This window comes from Eptatretus burgeri, chromosome 2 (assembly GCF_056783735.1).
Source record: "Eptatretus burgeri isolate ZD-2024b chromosome 2, Ebu_testis_v1, whole genome shotgun sequence".
Taxonomy (NCBI): Eukaryota; Metazoa; Chordata; class Myxini; order Myxiniformes; family Myxinidae; genus Eptatretus; species Eptatretus burgeri.
The window spans coordinates 120,619,095-120,644,898 of NC_140962.1; the positions used below are offsets into that span (position 1 = coordinate 120,619,095).

The window sequence follows — 25,804 nt, forward strand, 5'->3', positions numbered from 1 at the left end:
GAGTCGCTCTATCACGATTAATTTATTGAGGCAATGTTTGTGGATTTATTCACCTAATTAATTAACATGGGCCGTTAACACAAAAACCCCCTCAAACCCTCATTCATCAACATCACCTTCATCTTCATGAACTCGTCTTTATTATCGACATCACCATCACATTATTGGATCAAGTTTATCATCATAATTATTAAAGGTAAGTTTCGTGATCTTCATGTTAATAACTCGAGAAAACAAATTTTATTTTATGTTCTTAATACAGGAAAATAAGCCTGGTGTTGGCTTAAGGGTTAAGGTGGCTACCTTAAAAAACATTAGGGTCTTGTGGTTGAGCCCTTGTTGCGTTGTTAAATAATACCAGGTGGGTTGCCTCAGTCTGTCATCCTTCCGAGGTCGGCAAAATGAGTACCAGCTTGTTGGAAATGGGGCACTTGAACAGCGGCATATCGGTATTCCTGGCAGTGGTGCGACCAGCAGCCGCAAGCTGCATACAAAATAATAATAAGAACTCAAGAAAATAAACTTTATTTTGGGTTCTTAACACATTTATGCGCCGCATTACGACGTTTCGGTCAACGACGGACCGCATATACGACGGTGGTCCCATAAGATTATAATGGAGCTGAAAGATTCCTAGTGCTGACAGTCATATAAATGTAAAGTATAGCACATACAATTATGTACAGTACATAATACTTGATAATGATGATAACTACAGTGTGGCCCCGTTATAACGGGATCGTTGAGGTCCATAAAATGTCATCGCGAAAAAAAAGCGGGGTCGCGCTGAATCGGGATTCAAGAAAATCAAGCATTCGCACTGTTCCAACATTCGCACTGTTCCGAAAATATATCACACAACTGACAGGTGCTCGTTTCTTCATTTTTAAGTTATAACATCGATGCAATGATTATTTATAAAATCCAAATGCTATTTATTCACCTTTCTATAATCGATGCTAGAGAAGATTGTAAGCAGCCACTAACAACACACATGGCTGTCATGAACAGCACAAAGGTAAAACTAACGCGTCTTCCATCGATCTTGGATGTGTGTTTCAATTGCCTACAGTATTCAGAACAGTAACATGCTGTACAGGTTTGTAGCCAAGGAGCAATAGGCTATACCATATAGCCGAGGTGTGTAGTAGGCTATACCATCGAGGTTTGTGTAAGTACACTCTATGATGTTCGCACAATGACGACATCGCTTAACGACGCATTTCTCAGAACGTATCCCCGTCGTTAAGTGGTGCATGACTGACTGTACAGGAAAATAATACTTTTATTTTATGTTCTTAACTCTTTTATTAATGAAAATAAATTGCACAAAAACGATGCACAAACACGTTAATCAAGGGTACAGTATCGACAAATTTTGAAGCTGAAGCTCCTATCCGTATTTTCCCCATTACCCCTTAAGTTTGTGTATTTACAGTTCATTTTGCGGATGTGATTTTCAAGAACTTGAACTTGAAGAACTTGAATTTTCTTGAAAATCAAGAATTTTCAAGAACTTTAAAATCAACAGCAAGGTCCTCCTGTTTTTACTTAACAATGTGCAGGTTATCGTATTCTATGAACTCTCTCGTTCCTTAATTGATTGCACACAATTGTACCACCACCTATCAGTTTATACTTGCTCTTCCATGAGCCTCGCTCTTGGTGAGTGTGGGGTGGGGTGGGGTTGGGGAGGGAGGAAGAGGAAGGCAAATGATTGCACATAGGAAAAGGCATCATGAGAATGTACGAGGGACCTTACATAATTGACCTCCTTAACAATTTTTTTACAATCCAGTAATTAATAATAAGTACTTTGAAACTTTTTATGCCTCTGGTGATGAAGTTGCCGGAGGAATTGTTTTCAGGTTGTCCATCCGTGATAGGTTTTTGTTGTTACTGCCATAACTTAAGAATGGTTCAACGGATCTAAGTCAAACTTAGTACAAGTATGTATAATGATGAAAAGATGAACTGATTAGATTTAGGAGTCAAGAGATCAAAGATCAGAGTTCACATTGGGTAAAAATTCTGTTGCAGCACTAACTTATGAACCAGTGATTGGATTTTGACCAAATTTGACACAAGTATATATAATAATGTAAAGATGAACTGATTAGTGTTTGGCATCAAGAGGTCTGGGGTCATGTCAGGTAAAAATGTGACACTTGAGAACAGCTGAAGAGATTTAGGTAAAATTATTATAATAATTGAATAATGTGGGCAGAGGCATATTGGTTAATGTTACAATGTCGGAGTGCCATTCTAGTTTTGTTCGATGCTTAGTTTGTGATATTTTAAAAGTCAAAGGATAAATTGTTTCATGAAGTAAAAGTGTTAATTTGTTTGTTGTAATTTAGCAATTTATCTTGAGTGTGATATTAGAAGGAACCTTACTTGTTTGTTTCATCTCTTCCTCCCCCTCCTCTTTTCCTGTTTGTTAATTCCCTGTATGTTTGTCAACTATTCATTCTATTTCTTGCTCTTCCATGAGCCTCGCCCCTGTAAATAAATATAAAAAGGAGTCTATTTGATATTTTGGCAGTTTTCTTTACACATTTATTTACCAAAAGAAAACAAAACAACTGAAGCCAAATTTCTAATCTTTGGGATATTTGTTGAGGATCCCTTCTGAATTTCAGATTTCAATTTTGACATGGTGGACTGGGTGAAGATATTAGAATTTGTCTTGTTATCTATTTATTTAAGGTGGCCTGCTCTTCCTGCTGACCTTCATCCAATGTCACTGCTTTTGGCTCGGCTCAAGCTTTTGCTGCAGATTCAAGATTTGCCACAGCTGGAAACGAAAACAATTTCCTCATCTGTGGTAGCTTGCTTACCTCATGCTGGTCAGTGTTTATGAGCCATTACCTGGCTAAGATGTTGACCTTTCTCAGAAGGCATGATAAAGAGGTTGATTGTGTCATTGCTCTGTTTTTGAGTGTGTGCACCACACACACACACACGTACACACACACGTACACACACACGTACACACACACACTCTTACTGTGAGTAAACTTGCATCTGCAAATCTGACAACTCTTCAACAAAAAAGCCTCAGCCTCCCCCTTCCAACTCCTTCCCATCTTTGCTGTCATCACCCTTCCCCTCCCAACTCCTTCCCATCTTTGCTGTCATCACCCTTCCCCTCCCAACTATAAGGCATTGATTCCCTCCTCACACTCAACCCTTTAAACCCCCCTTCCTTCCACCAAAAGTCTTCAACCCCTTCTCCCCCTTACACTCAAAAAAGGAAATGGGTATTCCCATGTCGAAAAAGCAGAACATGGAATGCTAAATAGAGGGCGTTCCTCTATCATGCAATCACCGACTTCCCAGAAATCGGTCGCAATTTTAAGACAAAATAGTCATAAATAATAGCAAACCTGTGGAACCTCTTCAGGAAAAGTGCTTTTTGAGAGGAGGGGTTCAAAAGGGTAATTCAGAGTTAATTCGAAAGGGTAAAATATAAAAAATTGTGGGCAGTCAGGTTAGGTGAACTGTCCAATTAATGGGTGGAACTCGCTCACACACGAACGCACATACTTTTCCTTTTATAGTACTGTATAGATAATGCTCCTTTATTAAATACATCGTCTGTTATATTTAAATACATATATGTTATATTTAAAGACTTTATATACATCGTCTAACAAACATACATAAATGATCATGAATCAGTAGAGTGGCATACAACATCCATGTTTTTGTTGTTCCTCCCTTTGTAAGTATTTATCAAGAGGGTATTAATAAATATAACAGGTTCACATGAAACTAATTGAAAGAAAATTGATCAATATGGAGATGCTCACCAGCTTGAATTACAGACTAAAGTCTTTTCATGTTGCTCCTTTCATAGATAATGAAGATAGCTCTTCAGAAGGACTACTAATTGCCTTGAGTGAACCTCTGTATGTTGCTGCCACTTTGGGCCTCGACATTCTGTCCCCAACACTCCGCACCATTCTTACCTCTGCCAAGGATCTAGCTTCTCAGTTATCTATTTTTGTACCATTAGAGATCTATCTGCCTGCACCTCCGCTGTACTGCCCCCAGCTTTTGGCCGATGTTAAGGTGAGTGGTTATTTATGATGCATAGTATAGATACAAGCCTTTTACCTTTTTGTTGAAGCTATACAGTAAATCCACATGATTGACCCAGGCATTTGTGTCCAAGTGATTTTGTGTTGACTTTTGTGTACAATAGTGGTTGTGGGAGGTGCAGGGAAATTGCCACTTTTATTGGGCTTGTAGCAAGCTATTATGTACACATTTAGGACATGGCGGACCAAAAAATGAAAGTCATTGTATGATTGATTAAGTTTTGCATATCATTTGTTCGCCAACATCATGGGGATTCAGGATCTATTTGGGCAGAGCTTAATTCTTCCTCTTTCTATTGCTCTGACAGGGTCAAAGTTGGTTATCAATTATCTGTATCAAGGAACACTCATATCATTCTAAAATTGGTCTGATGGCTTAGATATGTATTATACACGAATTGGAAACCACATGTATGGAGAATATTTGGTTTACCTGATATTTGACGTTGAGCAAAGAGGTCAAGGTCATATGAAATTATCAAATTGATCAGTGTTCATTCAGGTCATAAATATATATGCACATAAACTTAACCATAGAAATACATGCTGTGATGAACCAAACTAACATCTTAGGATTAAAAGTGCAGATTTCTTAAAAACGTTATGTACTTCCTAACGACCTTTGATGTTCTGTATACTGAACACAAACTGGCCTTTGGTATTGATTTTTATATCATAGGGCCATCTTGCTAAATTTATTCTATGGTTATAAAATCAAGCTTCTACCTACCAGTAATTTTGTAGCAGCTTGGTAAATGCAATTTGTTATGTACTTCCTAACATTTTTGACCCAATCATGGAAGTGAACCTAAAAACTAGTATGTAGTAATGATCCATGTTGAAACTTGCCATTTTAAATCATTACTTCATGCAGAAGTAAATTGCTATTTAAGATGTTCTATCAGATGCATTTCAAATTTCTGGAATAAGATTGTGTAAGCTTCACTATGACTGGGGGAAATTTTGCAAAATCTGAGGTTTTACACATTTGAAGGTGCCAATATATGCAGAAGGTCATAAGAAATGTACTGTTTCGAGGAATTGTTCTATTCTTATGTATAATGATATATATCAAACAAAAAAAATGCATTTTCAACCATTTTGGACAACATATACAATCATACATGTAACCCATTTCTAAAAAATGAGCTATAAAAATGGAAAAAATAGCCTGTGTTTGGATAAAAAAACATGCTTTGAAACAACTATATCCATAGGACCCATAGCAAAGTATACATTTTTCTGAAAGCACAGACACTTGGGCATTATATAACATTAATATTGTTTATCTTATTAAAACGGTTCAATTTCTAATCTTTCTCTTCATTTAGGAACACAGTGTACACAATACCATGCTACAAGCCACTGGAAAGTCCCTTTCCCGAGCTCCAGCTAAAAGTGTCATCTCAGGTTCGGGCTTGGTTTCGTGCTTCTTGGGTGTTGACTTCAGATGCCATCCTGTAATGCACTTTCGCAAGCCAGCCATAATGGCTGCTTTGATTATAGACAATATAATGGATTTTCCAATCAACACAGCCAATCCTGTCAGCAGGAACCTGAGAATGGCTCCTCCCCAACCTCCAAACAATCCCTTCAACCATGCTCCATATCTGGGGAAGATTATCATTGCTGCAAGTTCCCCATTTGAAATGCTCCTCTTACTTCGTTGTTGAATCACCTTAGATAATGGGCCGCTGATCAAACACATGTGTGGCACGACATAAGCCAGGAAACAAGACCCGGTCCAATTTAGTGGCAACCAAGGATAGGCTCTAAACCCACATACAAAATTAGTGCCATTGGATGTGACTTTAGCATATGTTCCGTTGTCACCCTTCCGGCTATCTTCCATGTCGTTTACCTCTATGGATGAGTTACAGGCAGAATCTCCTGCATGGAATTTGCTGTTATGATTAGTCCAAGTCAGACAAAGGAACCCAGCTTGTTTATATATGCAATCCTACAATACAGAGGTATTTTCTCTCTGTTTTAAGGGGGATACCATGCACCTGTAAAGTCCGTACATAACTCTTTACTATTTCTAGTCAAATTATGGTTGTGGTACCATGCAGCCCCACAATAATCTATTTCCTCAAATGGGATCACTGATAATGGCAAAACTGTTTTTGAGGAGTGTGGGAGGTAGGCACATACCCAACACTTGGTCTTATTGCTCATTGTTGCATATCTGTGTGACAGGAGTAGGAACATATTAATTCCATGTAATCTTAACTCGTGAAAATGTTCTGCATGGTTCTCAATTACTCTTTTGGCTCTCTGCTGGATTGGCCAATAGTCTATTTGCCCTTCCACTACCCAACTTCCTATCCAAAGGGCAACTATGGCAACTAGAATTTGCTGTGGCACGTTCATTCTTGCACACCCTCCTATTCTGTCAGGAAGGCAAGTTTGCAATGTGAAGAGTGTATCCAAGCTGGTTGCTCTTCACACTTTACAGCAGTTGGGGTGGTCAACAATACCTGAAATGATCCTTTCCACCAAGGTTCCAAAGCTGTTTTCCTCATGAATTGTTTCACCAACATGTAGTCTCCTGGCTGGAAGGTATGGTACGGCTCCTCCGCCGGTTTCGGCAGCGCCTCTTTCACCCGTGTATGTATCAATCGAGCAATCCTGGAAAGCTGTTTGCAGAATGTCAGCAAATTTTCGTCCATCAATCCAATGTCCAATTTATTCATATCAGCTGGAGCGGTTACAGGCAATCGCATTGGCCTTCCCATGAGTACTTCGTGAGGGGATAACCGATTTATGGTTTATGGTCGACCGCATGCTCATTAATGCCAAAGGTAATGCGTCAGGCCATTTTAATCCTGTTTCCATTGTTATCTTTGCCAACTTATTCTTCAGAATTCCGTTCTGCCTTTCTACAGTGCCCACTGACTGTGGGTGATAGACACAGTGAAACACTTGCTTAATTCCCAACGCCTTACGCGCTGCTTGCATCACTTCCCCTGTAAAGTGTCCCCCTTGATCATGTGATATCTTATGGGGGATGCCAAATCGACAGAAAAAGCTTTTCATCAAGGGCTTTAACACAGTGACCGCGTCTGTCTTCGCACATGGGTATGCTACTACCCATTTATAAATATGTCTCCATCATGCGGTTTCAAAAGTGTTTTGGTAGTGGTAGACTTTTTTTTTACCGAAGTCTATCTGCAGGTATACGAAAGGACCCCAAGGACGAGGATGAGCCCCGAACTCGCGTGTTTTACCTGTCGTCTGTTGATTGTGCTGTTGACATACCAGGCAATTCCTGCAGACCTCTTCGGCTGCTTTCCCAATTCCTGGCGCATACCATGATTCTTGCACCTGTCTCACAGTCCCCCTCTTGCAAACATGCCCATTCAAATGGGTCATGTGTGCAAGCCACGGCAGGATCTCGACTGGTGCTATAATTTTCCCATTATTTGTCCACAGTCCATCTCAATCCATTATTCCTCCTTTCGCCCGCCATTTATCATGGTCATTAATTGGTGCCGCGGCTTGGATGGCAATGATATCTGGCAAGCTATATTGGTGTAGCTTAACATGCTCATTTGCTACATGTGCCGGCATTACCAAGGGAATGGATTGTTCTACAGCCGCTTTAGCAGCTTTGTCTGCTTTATCATTTCCTTACCCACGTCCGTTGTTAGTTTCTGTTGAGCGCGGCACTTAATGACAGCTACCGCTTTAGGTAGCATGATGCTTGTTAGAAGTTCAGATATTAAACTGCCATTCTTAATGGGTGTGTCTGCAGATGTTAAAAAACATCATTTTCCAAATGGCACCTTTATCATGTACTACGCCAAATGCATAGTTGGAATCAGTGTATATATTAACTGCCTGACCAGCTGACAACTCACAAGCCCTAATAAAGGGCACATAGCTCCGCCTGCTGTGCGGAATAGTGTGGTGGCAGACGAGCTGCTTCCCTAATCGTGTCATCAGTACAAACAGCATAACCCGCATGACCCGAACCATTCTGGCCTCGGTAGGCGGACCCGTCAACGAACAAGGTTGAGATGGGATTCTCCAACGGCTGGTCCTTTAGGTCCGGTCACACTGTCGATACCACTTAGATCACTTCGGTACAATCGTGAGGATCGCCCTCTTCCTCCGTTGGTAACAAGGTAGCTGGATTGAGAACGTTGCAACGCTCTATCTGAAGGTTCGGTCAGTGGAGCAAGGTCGTTTCATACTTTATCAGACGAGTATTGGTTAAGTGTTGCGTCTGCTTCTGTGTCAAGAGAGACGCTACGCAATGGGGAACCCTCAAGGTTCGAGGGTGACCCATTACGATCTCCGCCGTGCGTTTAACAGCATAACTCGCTGCGGCCACGGCTTGGAAGCAGAGTAGCAGGCCGCGTTCAACCAGGCCGAGCCTGTGGCTAAAGTATGCTATTGGGCGTTGGCGATCACCGTGCTGCTGTGTTTGCACAGTTTGCGCAAATCCTTTTATTTCATGAGAATAAAGGAAAAACAGCTTTCCGTAATCTGGAAGGCCCAGAGCCAGGGCCGTCGAGAGTGCTGTTTTCAATTTATTAAAACACTGCTCCACTTCTTCAGTCCACTCGATTTCATTGGGCTGATTCTTACCTACCACAACATGTAGTTCCTTAGTCAGAATTGCATAATCGACAATCCACTGTCTGCAATAGGTTGTCATGCCTAGGAACCGCATCATATCCTTCTTTGTACGGGGGCGGGGTATTTCTGCAATTTAAGTTACCCTTCCCTTGTCCAACTCTCTTTTCCCGTGCGAAATGTGGTGCCCCAAATACTTAACCTTCTCCTGTACCAACTGCAGCTTGTCTCTGTTTACTTTATGGCGTTTCTTTGCCAGGGCCTGGAGCAGCTGCAGCGTATCCGTTTTGCACGCTTCCTTATTTGGGGAACAGATCAGCAAATCATCCATATATTGTAGCAGCGCTGAATTTCCTCTAAATACATCATCTAGGTCCTTATGCAACGCACGCGAGAACAACATAGGACTATCCATGTATATTGGCAGCCATTATACGTAAAGGCAAACAGAAATTGCGATTTCTTTGCTATCGGGACCGGAAAAAAAACGCGGAACACAAATCGATTACCGTGAAATGGGTGGAGTTTGCAGGGATCGATGTTATCAACACCTCTGCACTAGGTACCACTGGGTGAACACTTTGAATCACCTCATTTACCTCTCGCAGGTCTTGAACAAATCTCCACTTATCCTTCTGTGGCTTTTTAACCAGCAATATTGGTGTGTTACACCAATCTTCCTTGTTACACCAATATCCCCAATATCCCTTGGACTTGAAGTTTCCACAATTATCCCTTGTTCTTTCAGTGATTTAATCACTGGTGCTATTCCGGCTTCCGTCTCCTTCCGGAGAGGATATTGGCATACATTTGGCCAACGCGCTCCAGGTTTGAGTTTGACCACTCAGGGTGCTGCCCCGATGATGCGACCCACGTCATTATCATGCCGGGTCCACAATTCTTGCGGAACCTCTTCTAGCAGACTTTCTGAATCCTTCGTCTCACTCACCGTTCTCGTCAGCATCTCACGTTTGGGAGGCAATTCAATTTCCTCTACCATCCCTTGTAGAACCTGTTTCTTTAAATCACAGATCCATCCTTTGTTATTCACTAATCTATGCACTTGCCAATGTAACAAAGTTGCAGAGCAGTCCACCACTGCCCCCTGCAGGCGATGAACCATGAAGCCTAAATCTTTTGGCTGATATCCCATCGCTGTAGTTGTTATGTGCACGGTTACCTCCGACGGATACTTCGTCAATTGCCTCTGATCCTCCGTGGGCTCAACTTCCACTGCAATGCCTTCTTTCCCAATCATTAATCGGCAGACAGAAAAGTTATCACACTTTCCCAAATGTGGAGCTATCTTCTTTGCAAATTCAAGATCATTTCCCGTTACATCGTAGTAAATTGTACAATGTGGAGGATCATAATAAGTGCATGTCGTTACCTGTGCATTCTCGAGCCAAGTTCGCATGCTTTAGCTCTCTGCCAAGATCGCATCTCGGCACTTTAAAACATCACTAATCGGCTGTCTCGGCAACCTCCACCAATAAGCGACTGGGTGCGGTTTCATTAAAACCATCATTGCTAATTGTGCTTTCTTTGGCGGGATGTCAATAAAGACCCCTTTCTCTGTTCATGCTATCGTGCATCCTAACTTACATAGCAAGTCTCGACCTAATAAGTTCACTGGTGTGGTGGTTGCATTCCTTCCACCTGTGCATTCACCTTGCCCTTGAACCTGAGACAGCATTCATGTTGCTTCATCTGCCTTATCAGAACGTTGCTTTCTCAATGAATTGCAATGCATCACATACTCCATTAAATCTTTTACTTCCTTCAATTCCCAGCCGATACACACTCGCTTAATTTCGTTCTGCAATTTGGCTGTCAAACCATTGAGGAATGCATGAGCAAATGGTACACCCTCTTCTTTTAGTCCAGAGTGACATTGATATACACTCCGAATGCGCTCTAAGTCCTCCAATGGGTCTTCGGCAGAGCGTTGCCTGCACGCCTGTATTTTCACCCAATCTGTTTGAAGTGGTACCACCTCTGTCACTGATTTAATGAGCGTGTTAATATGTTCTTTGAGCTTTACCTCTGCTTCCGGCCGCTTCATCAAGCCATGCTGCTGTCTGTTTCCATTGTCGGAGTAACCCTCCGGTACAATCAATTTCAATAAAATATCCATATCCATATAAGTTGGCCGATGACATTCCACTACAACACTCAATCCTCTCTGGAATTTTTTTGGATTCTCTCGCATCTTCGGCATCTCATTTACAATGGCTCTTAATTCAGAGCCCCATGCTCGATATATCGCTTGCACATCCCTTGCCCCCGGGTAATCTCGCATTGGAAACGCACCTATGAGTGCCTCATCTTCTTCGTCCTTCGTGGTCTCCGACGTTATTTTTTTTTGATCGAGTTTGCATTTTACCCTTGTTAGCAAGAGGAACTTTCTCTCTGCATTGTGTTTCAGCTTCCTTTTTAATTACTCCCCTGGATCCCCGTCGAGCCTCTCCTTGCCCTGTGGAATCATCTCCCTCTGTCTCGTCTGCTTATTCGTCCTCGAGCGGTTGTGCTATCGGAACTGTGCCCTCTGGCCATGTATCTGACTTCTTCATCCTCAAATCTGACAGGCACAGCTCGTTGTCTCTTGGTTTTATTTTCAAGTCTTACCGGCATTTGCTTCGTTAATTGGTCTGGCTGACCTTTCAAGTTTAACAACCGTGCCTTTTCGACTCTGTCACGACATTCCTCCATCCAATTTATATATACGCCCCAGTTTACATGCTTCTGGCCCTTCTTGTCCCTATTTTTCACCTCCAGTACTTTTCTTAAATTGTCTAAGCAATCATGATCAAATGTACCATTCTCAGGAAAACGTAATCTGCTATTTTAGTCCAATTGCACCATTCTCCTACGTCTCTCACAGCATCAGGCCCATGTTTATCAAACATAAATCTTGCACACGTACTCCTCCGTGGTTTTTGAAAAGTTCCATCGGTATAAACAATTCCATCATTTTTCCCATTTCTATTTCCCATCTTTCAAAATCCCCTCTCAAATCACAAATACTTCAATGTTTGAAATACAATAAAACACAAAATACAATTATGCTCTAATTCTCTGTATGTACTCTCTGTTCGACAATGCGTTACCCGCTAAGACAGCCCACCCTTGAGGAACGCTCTCTGCTTACCTTTGCTCAAGCACTTGTCGCTCCTCCAGGCACTGCCTCCAGCAGATTAAGCACCTCTGGTCACGGCACCAACTGATGTGGATTTTTTCCCCCAACCTCTTAGTGATCGTTGTAGAATTCTTGCGTTGTTGTGGAATCTTATTTTCCCTGCAGGGTTTAACGTCTAGCCGACTCAGTTTTAAATGTATCGTGTTAATAAAATCACAGACACCGATAAATCAATGTCCACAAGTAGTTCTTTTCTTTTAGTACAATTTATTTCTAATGTTATCCACCAGTTCAGGTTCTCACCCAGTTACACTACCCCCTCAATGAACCTCTCCCATATATATATATATATATATATATATATATATATATATATATATATATATATATATATATATATATATATATATATATATATATATATATATATATATATATATATACACACACACAATTTGAGAGTGGAGAGGGTTTTTTGATAGCATATAGGCAAAAGGACAGTCTTATCAGACCAGTCACCCTGGACTAGCAAAAGAAATAAACAAAAGTCCAGAGTGCTAAAGAAATTCAAGATTAAACCACTCGGTCTTAAGCATTAACAATTTTAATAAATGATTAAGCAGAGAGGCAAAAAAAACAAACACTTTGCTCTTGTCAAACTGAAGCAAGGGTCACTTGTCTAAAAGAGGAATAATTCCCCAACAGCAACAAATGTTAATTTCCTTATTTCATTCAGTTTTACAAAAAAAAAATTCTCTTCCAAAACCAGTTTGTCCACTATTTCAATGACGAGCTTCCTCCAGCTTCTTTTCCCCCTTATTAGGCAAATCTCGCACACGGCCTGACAAGCAGGCAAATTCACAGCAGGGTGTGTTCTTTCCTCCTGCCTTACTTTTTTCCGTGATCTAATTTTCCCATATCAAAACAATTTTGTCGACAATCAAATTTCTCTCAAGGAGGTCGGAACACGTTTGTGGGCTTGAAGACAAGCTGCCCACCCTTTACCCTTCAGGCAAAGCACACACATTCCTTCACTCCACAGTAGGGTATCCTTTCCCTCACACATACATCATAAACAGCTGATACTGTGCAGCTGACTGAGGTAGTCCCAGCGGTTGATATGCCAGGGGTTGGGGTGTTGATGATATGCCAGTACCCCTGCCCCGGTGCTGCAGACACCTGGACAGATGATGAGCCATGTTCTGTTATCTGGCTCGGTGCCGGCGCTGATGCTACCGCATCCTTAGCTTGCCGCTCTGCACCTTCTAATTAACCCTGAAGCTCCTGCATTTTACCCGCCAAGGTTGCTTGCTTGGTTGTGCTTGATCTTTTAATTGCTTCCTCTTGCCATAAACCAAATCCCAGCCAATTCACTGGCGTTTTCTTACTGGATAGTCTATGGCGTCTTTGTAGCTCTTCCCGCAGATTCTGCACCACTGGGAGGTCAAACGACCCACCCCTCTGGCCATGGTAAGCTATCCTTAACCGCCCATTCCGCCCAACAATCATCTTGTTATCTCGAGGAGGTTTTTTCTGCTCTCGTTTTCCTGATCCGTTTCCCATCACTATTGCTGGACCCTTCCTGGAGTTTTCTTGGGTCAGACTCGGCAGCCTCAGCCATATGCCCTCAGCCCTCAAACTCCCCTTTCCGGACCTTAAGATAGCTACCCCTTGATATACAATAAACCATTTTCTCCACACTTATCTTTACCGGTTCTTGGGCGAGGACAAGGGGCAGAATTGCCTGGACAGAATTGTCCTGGGATGGACAAAACCTGAGGTGAGAAAGAGAATATAATTTAAACTCCCCAGCACAAAGGCTTAGCTTATTCAAATTGGTCACCATGGCTTTTCTCTTTGGTCACCAAGGGTCCATCTCCATCTCTCCTCCACCTTGTCTCGCCCCCTGCTCGCTGCGCCAATTGTCAGGGCGTCTATCACCCTTTACGAAGGCATGAAGACATCGATATACTTGAGAGAAAATAGTTTGTTAAATGTTAATACGTGCGCACGGAAAACACACCCCAGGCACCACAATTCTTGCTTTTGAGGAACCCGGAGAGTGCTCCATCCGAATGGTTGAATCACTCCCTCATATATACGTGATTTTATCTCTTGCAAAATTCCTTCTTTCATCCCAGGACCAGCTAGATTACCAGCTGGCTTATGTCCTGGTGATATATATCAAACCGATAAGCAAGATCAGAGGTTTTCCTCCCAGATTCTGCTACACAATGCTCTCTTGAATCACTCAAGGTTAACCTCACTTATCTTGCACACAATGTCCCAAGCAGGAATATAGTTGATAAACTGCAGGCGAGTGAATTGAGTTGGGAAGAAACAATGCTTTTAAGAAAAAGGTACAAATCCCAACATGTGTATGTATATGTGTGTATATATATGTATATATGTATATATGTGTATATATATATATATATATATATATATGTATGTATATATGTATATATGTATATATATATATATATATATATATTATATTTTATATATATTGTAGTGGCGTGCGCCTGTAATCCGGCTACTCGGAGGCTTGGGTTGGAGGATCGCTTGAGGACGGGAGCTCTGCACTGGGCAGGGTGTAGAGCAGCCCGGAATCATGGCGAAACTCAAATCCTGATCCCTGTGTCGCAAGAGGCGACCAGGGTTGCGTCAGGAAGGGCATCCGGCGTAAAACCTGTGCCAAATCAGTATGCGGATCATAACGGATGATCCGCTGTGGCGACCCCTAACGGGAGCAGCCGAAAGATGAACAACAACATTTTATATATATTATATTTTATATATGTATAATGTTTCTATGTATATATATATATATATATATATATATATATATATATATATATATATATATATATATATATATATATATATATATATATATATACATATATATATATAAAGTTGAAAGTGTGTCTGTGTGTTTCTCTGTGACCTATGCACGCGAATAGTACTGGACTGATCCTCACCAAACTTCACATGCTGACAGAACATGTACCCGGGGTTGTCCCGATGTAAAAGAATTGTACTTCCGACTTCTGGTTTCCGAATTATGACGTCATCACCTGATTTTGTAACGTTAATTTTTCAAGTTCAGCCGAATGACATGGGACCAACGCCATATACAATATATCTAACATATGATTTTAAGTTTTTGTTTGTCTGCACGCGCTAATCTCCTGAAAGGTAAAAGATAGGATCTAACCAATGCAACAAAAAATGTCGGGATGGGGTTCGGGATGGTTATAGGCTATGTGGCAAGGCCCCTCGGCTGGGGGGGGGGGAAGTGGGTGTGTTTCCCCCTCACCAACCCCCTTAGCCTATGACTGCCATGGCCCAATAGGGAACTGATACTGTGCTCGCGTCAGACATATGTATAGAAGATTAAATTCATTCAAAAAGAACCCGGGCAGCGCCGGGTGCATTCACCTAGTATGTATGTATGTATGTATGTATGTATGTATATATATATATATATATATATATATATATATATATATATATATGTATATATATATTACAGGTAATCGTCGACTTACGACCGCGATCGGTTCTGACCGATCGGTCGTAAATCGATTTGGTCGTAAGTCGGCCAACCTTTATTTTTACCTCTATTTATAGTGTACAGGCCTATGTACTGTATAGGCCTATGCAAAAATTACCGTATGTATATTATACTGTATAATTATATAATAATCATCTGCAAGTCATGTTTTATTAAATTTTTCTTTGTTCAAGTCAAACACTGCACCACTACAGTACAATTGGTTTAATACTGTATTTGCAAAAACATACAAAAATACAAAACATGTTATTGGTCACTCGTGCTAAAGGGCCGGTCACACCTTGACGTTTTAGCCAACGTATGCCGATTTTTGAATTTTTTTTCTAAAACGCTGGCACACGTTGAATACGTTATGGGTAAGTTTTGATAACATTGAGAGCACGCTGGCATACGTCGTAGTACGTTGCCATACGTCGTTGTACGTTGGCTTTAAACGTTGTACTTTTCGGTTGTCCTCAAATTTTTGCATGCTTGAAATTTCACGACGTATGCCGGCGTATGACACACGTTCCGCTACGCTGGCCACAAGTTGTAGGCACGGTCTGCGATCGTTGACAGACGTCAACACATGCTACTTGTAAGTTAATCATATGTTGAGACACGCCGAGGTAGTGTTTAGCGTACCCGAAACTTATTTCCTACCTATGATTAACATGTTGTTGGCACGTTACGCGATCGTTGCCACACGTCGACAGATGTTACTTTTAAGTTACTCATAGGCTGAAAGACGTCGGTATAATGGATCGTCCTTGCGTCAGCGTCCACGGCCACGGCCAGGACACTTATTTGCAGCATTCTTCAAACTTTTCTTCGGCATGACGAGGATGTTCACACTTCAATGTCTAGCTTGGCTATGATTCCAATTGTCCATCGGCAGCGTCTATTTAAAATAGTCGAGTTTGAGCGTTTTAACACGTTCAGAAGAAACGCTTCAAATTTCCAAACCCCAGCGTCAAAAAAAAAACAAAAAAAAAAAAAACAAAGGCGAGTGACAGCAATTTAAATCATTCATTGTAAACAATGGTACCGTTTAAAAGTCGTTGAGTGTAAAAAAAATCCAATTGTTGAGCGCAAGCGTCTACTTTCAATAGTGGAGATGCAGCCATTTAAATCGTTGAGTGGCAGCCTATGAACCTTCCCGTGGACACGCGCGGATGCAAGGACGATCCATCATAACCCACACCCTCCCCCTCACACCCACCTACTACTGCCAACATGAACAAACTACTACTAATACTAATACTAATAGTAATACTGATACTGATACTGTTACTGCTGATATGGACATCGACTCAAAAAGGACTCGAAAACACTGTTGGGTTCCCCTTTAATGAACACCATTTTTATAAACCAATTCCCAAAACCGCTGGGAACACGTCTTTATATGGCAGTTGTAAGCTAGAAACACGTTCATTTATTTTTTTTGTCGACCGGAAGACGTCATTGGAATACGTCTACATACGTCGATGTGTGTTGGGGCTACGTAAAGAATTGGTTCAAAGCACGTCAAACATAAGTTAGAAATAAGTTTAGCGTAAAAAAGACATTACCGCGACGTGTTTCGACTTATAAGTAGCTTATAAGTAGCCTTTGTGGACGTGTGTAAGCGTCCACATATCGTGTGTAAAACTTATCCTCATCGCATGCGAACGTGTGTCATACGCCGAGTACGTCGTAAAATTTTGAACATGTTCAAAATTTCTTGACGTACTCTACTTACTACGACTTATGATAGCGTATTTAGCGTTCTACTCGCGCATACCAAACTTACCCATACCGTATTCGACGTGCCCCAACGTTTTAGACACACTTTTTGTTACGTCGGCATACGCTGGCAAGATCGCCAAGGTGTGACCGCGATTTTGACACTTCCATTTCTACGGCAGTTATGATTTGAATCGTTGTGCGTCAGCCTTTTAATAGGCTACGTCACGACATCGTCGGCGATGCGTGCAACACGCTATGCCTAAGTTAGACTATCGTTGGGCATCGGTTGTGTCGGCCGACAACAGGTTCAGCATTCGTTGGTATAAGTTATCTATAACACAACGAAACGTTCTGTGTCCATTACTAATATGTTATGCATACGACCAACTCGTTATGAATACGTCCGAATCTTAAAAAAAAAAACATCAAAAGTTCAACGTAAGCCAGCGTTTTACATACATTTTAATACGTTGCCATCGCTGGCTAAAACGTCATGGTGTGACCGGGCCTTTAGCTGTGGATCGTTGATGTTATCAGCTGGGGCAGCGCTCGGGGTTGCTGGAGTTGTTTTTTTCCGTCAACATGGTGAACTTTGTCTGGTTTGTTTCTTTTTTCTCTCCTCGTAAATTTCACAATACGGACGAAAAACATCATGTGCCATCCGTTCAATCCTTGCAAAGGGTTCAATATTTGGGTGGGCGGTAACACGCTAGCAATGGCGGGCGCTGGGGCAGAAACTGAGCAGTCTGAGTGGGCAGAGACGCGGAGCATTGTCGTGGTCGTAAAGTCAAGCAGTCGTAAATCGACGACTACCTGTATGTATGTGTGTATATATATATATATGTATATATATGTATATATATGTATGTATATATATGTATATGTGTATATATATATATATATATATATATATATATATATATATATATATATATATATATATATATATATATATATATATATATATATATATATATATATATATATATATATATATATATCTATCAGGACATACAGTGTCAGGACACTGTTCAATGTCACTCTCCTCAGCTGGAACCCATGTATCATCACTGTTTTGGGGCCTACTCCAGTACAGCTCCTCATGGGCGGCCCCAGCAGTGCAGCACACGCACCACCAAGCGACATCAGCCCACATGCTCACCGCCAGATATCATTGACCAGATATAGATCCCCACAGATTTGCCTTTACATGTGAATGGAATCGTTGCACTCACCTCTGCCTCCAAATCCACAATGAGGCTATCTCTGCTGCTTCCTGTAATTGCGTCACAGTATTCTTGACTTGCTTTGATGACGCTCCAATCATCTTGAGCTACTTCAGCATAGACTTTGCCACAAAACCCCTCCAACCCACTTCCACTCGTAGCACATCACACATCCACCCACAGTCATCACACACTTCTCTTACCCCTTCATACCAACACAGCTTTCTTTCATGTGCCCATTCCATATTTCCTTCCCATGTTACTGTCAGCTCAACGATGATAACCCTTTTTACCACATCAGACCAAATAATTAAATCAGGTCTTTGTTGGATGACTGCAATATGAGATGGGAACATCAGCGCTCTGTCCAAATCTGCATCTACTTGCCAGCCCACACCTGGCTTCAAAATGCATGCTGCCCCCTTGATGTTACTTAACCTTACTTTCTCACCCTCCTTTATGAACGTGATAATGGTCTTCTCTTTTATGTCTGATTTGTTTTCCTCATCACATAGCCTTTTCATAACCTCGACAATCACTCGCAAAACCTGGTTATGTCGCCAAATATACCTGGCTTGAGATTTCAGGCAACCAAGGCAGTACATGCTCTAATGTCTCTCTTCTACCACATTTGGCACATTCTACTGACTCAGCCACGCAGTTGGCATCTGGTCACACATTGATTTAAGTGCAAAGATTAGTCGCTGTGGCTCCATCTTCCACAGCGATGCCCAGCTGACCTTCTTCTGCACAACCATCTCCCATGCTGTCCATGCTCCTTGCTGAGGTTGACTTATAGCTTGAACCGTTCTTCTCTCCTCTTCCATACATTTAATCTCTTCGATAACCATCTCTCATTTCCCACCTGCACTCATTTCTGGCCACCGTTTCTGTTTTTTCCAACCAAATCCTTTCCTATCTTTCTGCGCTGCCCCAATGATTTCCTTCATTTGCAACCTACTCTCCGCATCTTCAACCATCCTCTAAACATCTCACTTAGTTCCCGTTCTTATCTTTGGCCCAAGTTCACTGGTCACTGGGTCTTTTGAATCTCAAAGCATCATTTGGAATCTGGCTTTCCCAATCTTATATTCTTCAGCGAGTGACTTTAATGGCAGCTTTATCTTTGAACTTCTGCTGTATAACACCAAACTAGCTAACATTTTTGGCACTTTACCTTTCTTTATTGAAAGACTCCTGCTCTTCTTTGGCTTAAATTCCATCCCGCTCCATTTAATGAGCTGCTTTTATTGCTTCACCAACATTTTAGCTGCTTCAAACTCAGGAGACAGAATGGTGATGTCATCCAAAAAGGCCCTTATTGGTGGGTGTGGTTTTTCCCCACCTCAAACTACACCAGTTGATACTCCTTTTGTCCCACGAATAATTACTTCCATAGCCATAACAAACAACAATGGTGAAATCACACACCCCATTGGTATGCCAACTTCAAGTTCTTGCCACTTGATTGTGTACTCCGGTGTAGAAAAACGCATAAGAAAGCCATTGTAATATTGGACAATCACCTCCCTCACCTTGTTGGGGACCCAGAAAAAAATCCAATGCTTTGGCAGTCAGGTGATGCTGCACTGAGCCATATGCATTTGCCAGGTCCAGCCATATAACATAAATATCCTTTTTCTCTCTTGCCTTGCATATCGGATAGTGTCCCAGATCATCGCCACATGCTCGAGACACCCCGGAAAGCCTGGCACACCTGCTTTTTGTACAGATATATCAATGCATTTATTATTTACCACAAAGTTGACCAGTCTTCTCAGTTGACCAGACCAGTATATATATATATATATATATATATATATATATATATATATATATATATATATATATATATATATATATATATATATATATTATATTGTTACGTTTGAGGGGGGGGTATGCATTCAAAGGGTAATTAGGTATGCCATGCTGTTCGAGTGTACCAGGATCTCGATGTAGGAAGTAGCAATTCAGTGGTGATAAGTTGTCTAGTAAATGTCCATTTCTTCAAGGGGGAAATGGTAATTGTCACGTAATTAGTTAGGGTAAGTGTGTCTGCATAAACCCCTTTTAGTATTCCCTGGAGGCTTGCCGTGACGTCTCAGGACAGTGCTGCGGATGGCTCCGCCCCGTCATCACGATTGGCGGAAGGCGACGGTGGAGGGCCAATAAAAACGGCTCGATTGGAAGTGACGAGGACGCGAGGATAAAAAGGCTCTGTTCGGGGAAAAGGCGAGGAGGAAGAGGATCGGTACAGAGAAACCGTTTTGGTGGAGGTTGTTGTTCTGGGAGCGTGCTGTGTTGTTGCGCTGATTCGATCCTGGTTTTCATCGTGTCTCGGCCCTGCTGTGCTTCGTGCCTCAGCTCGGTTGGCTCTGGGGTTCTGCTGGCTCTGAGTACGGGGTCGAACGGCGGGCGGACCTGCCTCCCTCTCCTGCTCGCAACTTGGCGCCAGAACTGGTTCCCTGGCGGCTGTGAGCGGACTTGGGCCGACACCAGGAGGTCGACAGTACCACGGTGTCTCCTGCCCCTGACGAGCGCAACGCCAGCTCGTCCGGCGCCAATCCAGGGACTGTTGCGTCCGCACCACGGGCCAGCCTGACCACCAGGACCAGCTACGTTGTGTGTGTGTGTGTGTGTGTGTGTGTGTGTGTGTGTGTGTGTGTGTGTGTGTGTGTGTGTGTGTGTGTGTGTGTGTGTGTGTGTGTGTGTGTGCGTGTGTGTGTGTGTGTACCTGGCACCTTAGAGGGTTTGAGATTTGTATATTCATTGGAATTGTCTGTGTTTTCCCCACGCCCGAACCCACACCACCATCCCGTCGAATCGCCCCGGATCCCTCCTCTTGCCGAGTCTTATTATTTCTGGTTGGAGAAATAAACATCATTAACTCAGTGAAAAGCGACTCGTGCCACCTTCCTCGTCCCGTTTGTGGTAGAGCGATTAAAACCGCCATCTTTGGGTTATAAATAAATAAACCGCCTCCATCGTTTCGGCTCATTCTACATTGGCGGGACTGTTCAAGTCCCGTGGACGTCACAATATATATATGTATGTATGTATATGTATATATATATATATATATATATATATATATATGTATGTATGTATGTATGTATGTATGTATGTATGTATGTATGTATGTATATATATATATATGTATGTGTATATATATATATATGTATGTGTATATATATATATATATATATATATATATATATATATATATATATATATATATGTATATATATGTATATATATGTATATATATGTATATATATATATATGTATATATATATATATATATATATGTATGTATGTATATGTATGTGTATATATATATATATATATATATATATATGTATGTATGTATGTATATATATATATATATATATATATGTATGTATGTATGTATGTATGTATGTATGTATATATATATATATATGTATATATATATATATATATATATGTATATATATATATATATATTTATATATGTATGTGTGTATATATATATATATATATATGTATGTATGTATATGTGTATATATATATATATGTATGTATGTATATGTATGTATATATATTTATATGTATGTATATATATTTATATGTATGATCAGGGAGGGGGCGGGATATTGTATTCGTCCGGTTTGTTTGTCTGTCTGTCTGTAAGCAACTTTACGGCAAAACGGCTTGAGCAAACACGATCAAATTATTCCACAGGTAGACAATGAACCTTGGATGACCCCATCAACTTTTGGGTCCAATTGGGTCAAGGTCAAGGTCACGAAAAGATCAAAATCGTTTTTCGCTCATAACTTTGTCAAAAATGATCTGATTTACTTCAAACTAAGCTTATAGTGAACCTTATTCTATTTGTCACTGAAAATCCTACCCATTCCTATTGTGAAAAATGCCGAAGTTTTGGGGGTCATGGCCATCGGTCAAAATTACAAATTTTCCATTAAAGCTAAATCATGGTTACGAAAATACAACTTTACGGGGAAACGGCTGGCTCAAACACTGTGAAATAGTATCCACAGGTGGGTAATGAACCTCGGACGACCCCATTAACTTTTGGGTCCAATTAGGTCAAAGGTCAAGGTCAGGTCACGAAAAGGTCAAAATCTTTTTTGCTCATAACTTCGTCAAAAATTGTTTAATTGACTTCAAACGAAGACTAAAATATTCCTTATTCTATTCCTTATAATCAACATTCAGGTTAAGGATATATCAAATTTAAATTTGATCCCCAAAATAACTTTATGCCTTAAATGGGTGGGATTTGTTGTCCCTGGCACCACTTGTTATAACTGTTATTGTTATTATTATTGTTGTTATTATTATTTTTGATTTCCCATTTGAATCTCAAACTGCCGGGAACCTATGCCTCTTTTTGCCATTGAAACAATGCCCCGACATTTGTGGGTTTGACATTCAAGACATTTTCCAGGAATGTATCCCCTGTGAATAGTGGGGTCTGACAGTACTTAAAATGCAGCATAGTAGAACATGTCAGAGTGCAGAATGGAGTAATATATCACAACATAGTAAATTTAAAACAGATTTATGTTCAGTTTTTAGCTCACCTGGAACGTAGTAGTTCCAGGGAGCTAATATGATGGCGCGCTGTCCGTCCGTCCACAAATACTTGCAACTTCTACCACAACGTTCATCACCCTGTATGTACCAAAGTTTGTTCATGGCATTAAAAAGAAAAAAAATCAGGCCCAAAGGGGGTCAATGGGGGTTGCTCCCCAAAAGAGGTATTTGCTTTTTCTCAGAAACTACAAATGCAATTCTGATGAAACTTGACCACAAATTTCAACACCCGTGATGTACCAAAGTTTTTTTTTTTTTCCACGGCATTAAAAAAAGAATCGTGGTCTGAGGGGGGGGGGTCTTCGGATGGAGTTTATGGGGGGGGGTGGGGTTGCCCTCCCCAAAGAGGTATTTGCTTTCTTCTCGGAAAGAACACACACAATTCCGATGAAACTTGACTACAACCTTCATCACCCGTCATGTACCAAAGTTTGTTCACACCATTAAAGTTAATCGGGTCCAAAGGGGTCTGTTGTGGGGATGGGGTGGTTGTCCCACAAAACAAGTGTTTGATTTCTTCTCTGAAACTTCACACACAATTTGGATGAAATTTGACCACAACCTTCATCTCCTGTGGTGTACCAAAGTTTATTCACGACATAAAAAACATCAGGGTCCAAAGGGGCATACGGGGGTGAGGGGGAGGGGCAGGATGCCCAACAGGATGGTGTGAAGGTAGCATCCTTCCCTCTGAGCTGTCTTGTTTGAGTTTGATTCTCAGCCTGACATACACTGTTAGATTGGTGCTTTTTTACAACACAATGTGTGTTGTCCCTCAGATGGATCTTGAGGTTGGAACCCATCTACTAGCATTTGCTGGTGGACATAAATTATCCCACTGTGTCTTTTCTCAAGAGTAAGGGAGTTATCGCTGACATCCTGGAAAAATTCAAGATTCCTTCACTTCCTGCTAGGATTGCAAACTACCCATAATAAACCATGTAATGCAACTGCTTCGACAGCACGGATGCTCTATCCACAGAGGGGGATGAACCAATCAACTGAAGGTTTCAAAGATTCAAAGTTTGTATTTCTTGTGCCATTGTGTCTTGTTACGATAGCTTTTTGAATGTCCGACCCACGTAGGTCCCAAATCTGAAGAAAGGCCGCTTGCATCCAGACTTGTTGACAAAAGTGAAGATTCACATGGACCATCTTTGTATTTTAAAGTACAGTATTTGGAATGTGACACAAACCAGCTTTGTTTGTAAAGGAATTTGGTGCAGCAATATGTTGAGAGATGTCGTTGCATTTCGTTTTTGCATTGCAAGAGCACATATACCTTGGTCATCCTCTATGCCATTTTTTGTGGCAGTCTTATCTGTGTGACACTTTGCCGACATACTTTTTTATGAAATGCTGAAGTGACAGTAAGTGAATGGCTACTCTTCTATGTAATTAAGCTTTGTGTTTTGATGTTTATTTGCATACATGCTTTGGTTTAGTGGAAGGAACAGCTTGGACTTGGTGGACAGCTTGGAGCAAACTTTTTTGGAGAAGTAGTTTTTCACCAAAGGAAAATGCATATAAGAGTATGTTATGTAAAAATAAATTGCCTTCCTCATGCTGAGTGGGTGATCAGAAAGAGGCTGTCTCTTTTATATTTGATGTATGAGCTCTCTTTATTATGTTTCTGTTATCTATTTCTGCCCTACCTTTAATGCTGATAATGAACATCATCATCAACACCTCAAATAGAGTGGGGATCATGGAACATATGCTGATGAGCGGCGTGTGCGTCGCATACTTTCTCCTGTGCTGCAAAGGATACTAACTCTACTACGTGCTGCACACTGTGCTCTGCCAGCTGCCTGCTCATATGTTCATAAGCTCGTGCATATTCATCACATACTCAGTGAGGTAAGCATATTAAGAACTGCCAAAAGGATCTGAATTTGCTGCATTATGTACTTGAAAATTTTTTGAGAGAATTGAGAATTCAAAATGAAGGCAAGGTCCATTCCTAAATTAGGCCAAATATCTGTCCATTTTGAATTGGACAAAGCGTAAAGACAGGCATTTGGCCTGGCTGGGCTCTCCGATCAACACCAATTCTGAAAATGCACCACCAAAGCTGAAACTGCAAGGTCAGTTGGCTTGGGATATTTGTTGGGTTGCTGTGTTTATGCTGCTACTTTGGTGAGTTTGTATAAGTTGATACTGTTACGTTTGTGGCCCCACACACCAACTGCTGATTATCATTTTGGTGTGGAGTCACAAACACCGAAGCAGTATGCTTGGCAAATGACCGTTTTTCGGCGAAATTTAACAATGGCCACTCCGAGCGGTGGTGCATGTTCCTTAATTTAACGAGCTTGTTGAAACATGCACATCTACCAGGGATTACCAACGTTCCGAAATGGTTTGCGGGCAAGAAGAGTGGCAGGCAGACATGCATGTGGGTCTTACAAATATATAAATACACTTTACTGCAGCACAGGCCAAAACATGAAAGGAAATTTAGTGAACTTGGTGTTGGCTTAGCGGTTCGGGTGGTGGCTTGGGATCCGAGGGTACTGAGTTCAAGCACTGTTGGCCACTGAATTAACACCAGGGGGTTGACTCAGCCTTTCATCCTTCTGAGTTTGGTGAAATGAGCACCAGTGTAGCAGCCAAAAGGCTGCACATGAAGGGAAGGGGTATTGACGGATTTATTAAATCTGGTATTGGTGTGGCGCAGGCATGATGGGCCGAATGGCAAGTATATGCTGAGGTGTTGTCATTTGGGGAATCGTCAAAATTTTGGGTTAATTTTTCCAACCTAATTTTTTAGTGACTATGGACCATAAATTTATCAAAAATTCAGGTTGGCATTTTTTTGGCCGCCATCTTGAAATTTGCTATATAAAAACACATT

General features: G+C 41.2%; 1 protein-coding gene across 10 annotated transcripts in view; it reads left to right on the top strand.

The window, feature by feature from the left end:
* CPLANE1 (ciliogenesis and planar polarity effector complex subunit 1) overlaps nucleotides 1–25,804 on the top strand; it is a 286,624-nt gene that overhangs the window by 46,471 nt on the left and 214,349 nt on the right. For all 10 annotated transcript variants that reach the window (XR_015055411.1, XM_085871012.1, XM_085871011.1 and 7 more), the window contains 3 exons: nucleotides 2,710–2,849; nucleotides 3,863–4,077; nucleotides 24,646–24,807. Coding sequence is in view for 9 of the 10 variants with exons in the window: in XM_085871012.1 (XP_085727138.1) it covers nucleotides 2,710–2,849; nucleotides 3,863–4,077; nucleotides 24,646–24,807 (517 nt within the window). In the remaining variant the exon portion in view is untranslated. The remainder of the gene's footprint in view (nucleotides 1–2,709; nucleotides 2,850–3,862; nucleotides 4,078–24,645; nucleotides 24,808–25,804) is intronic.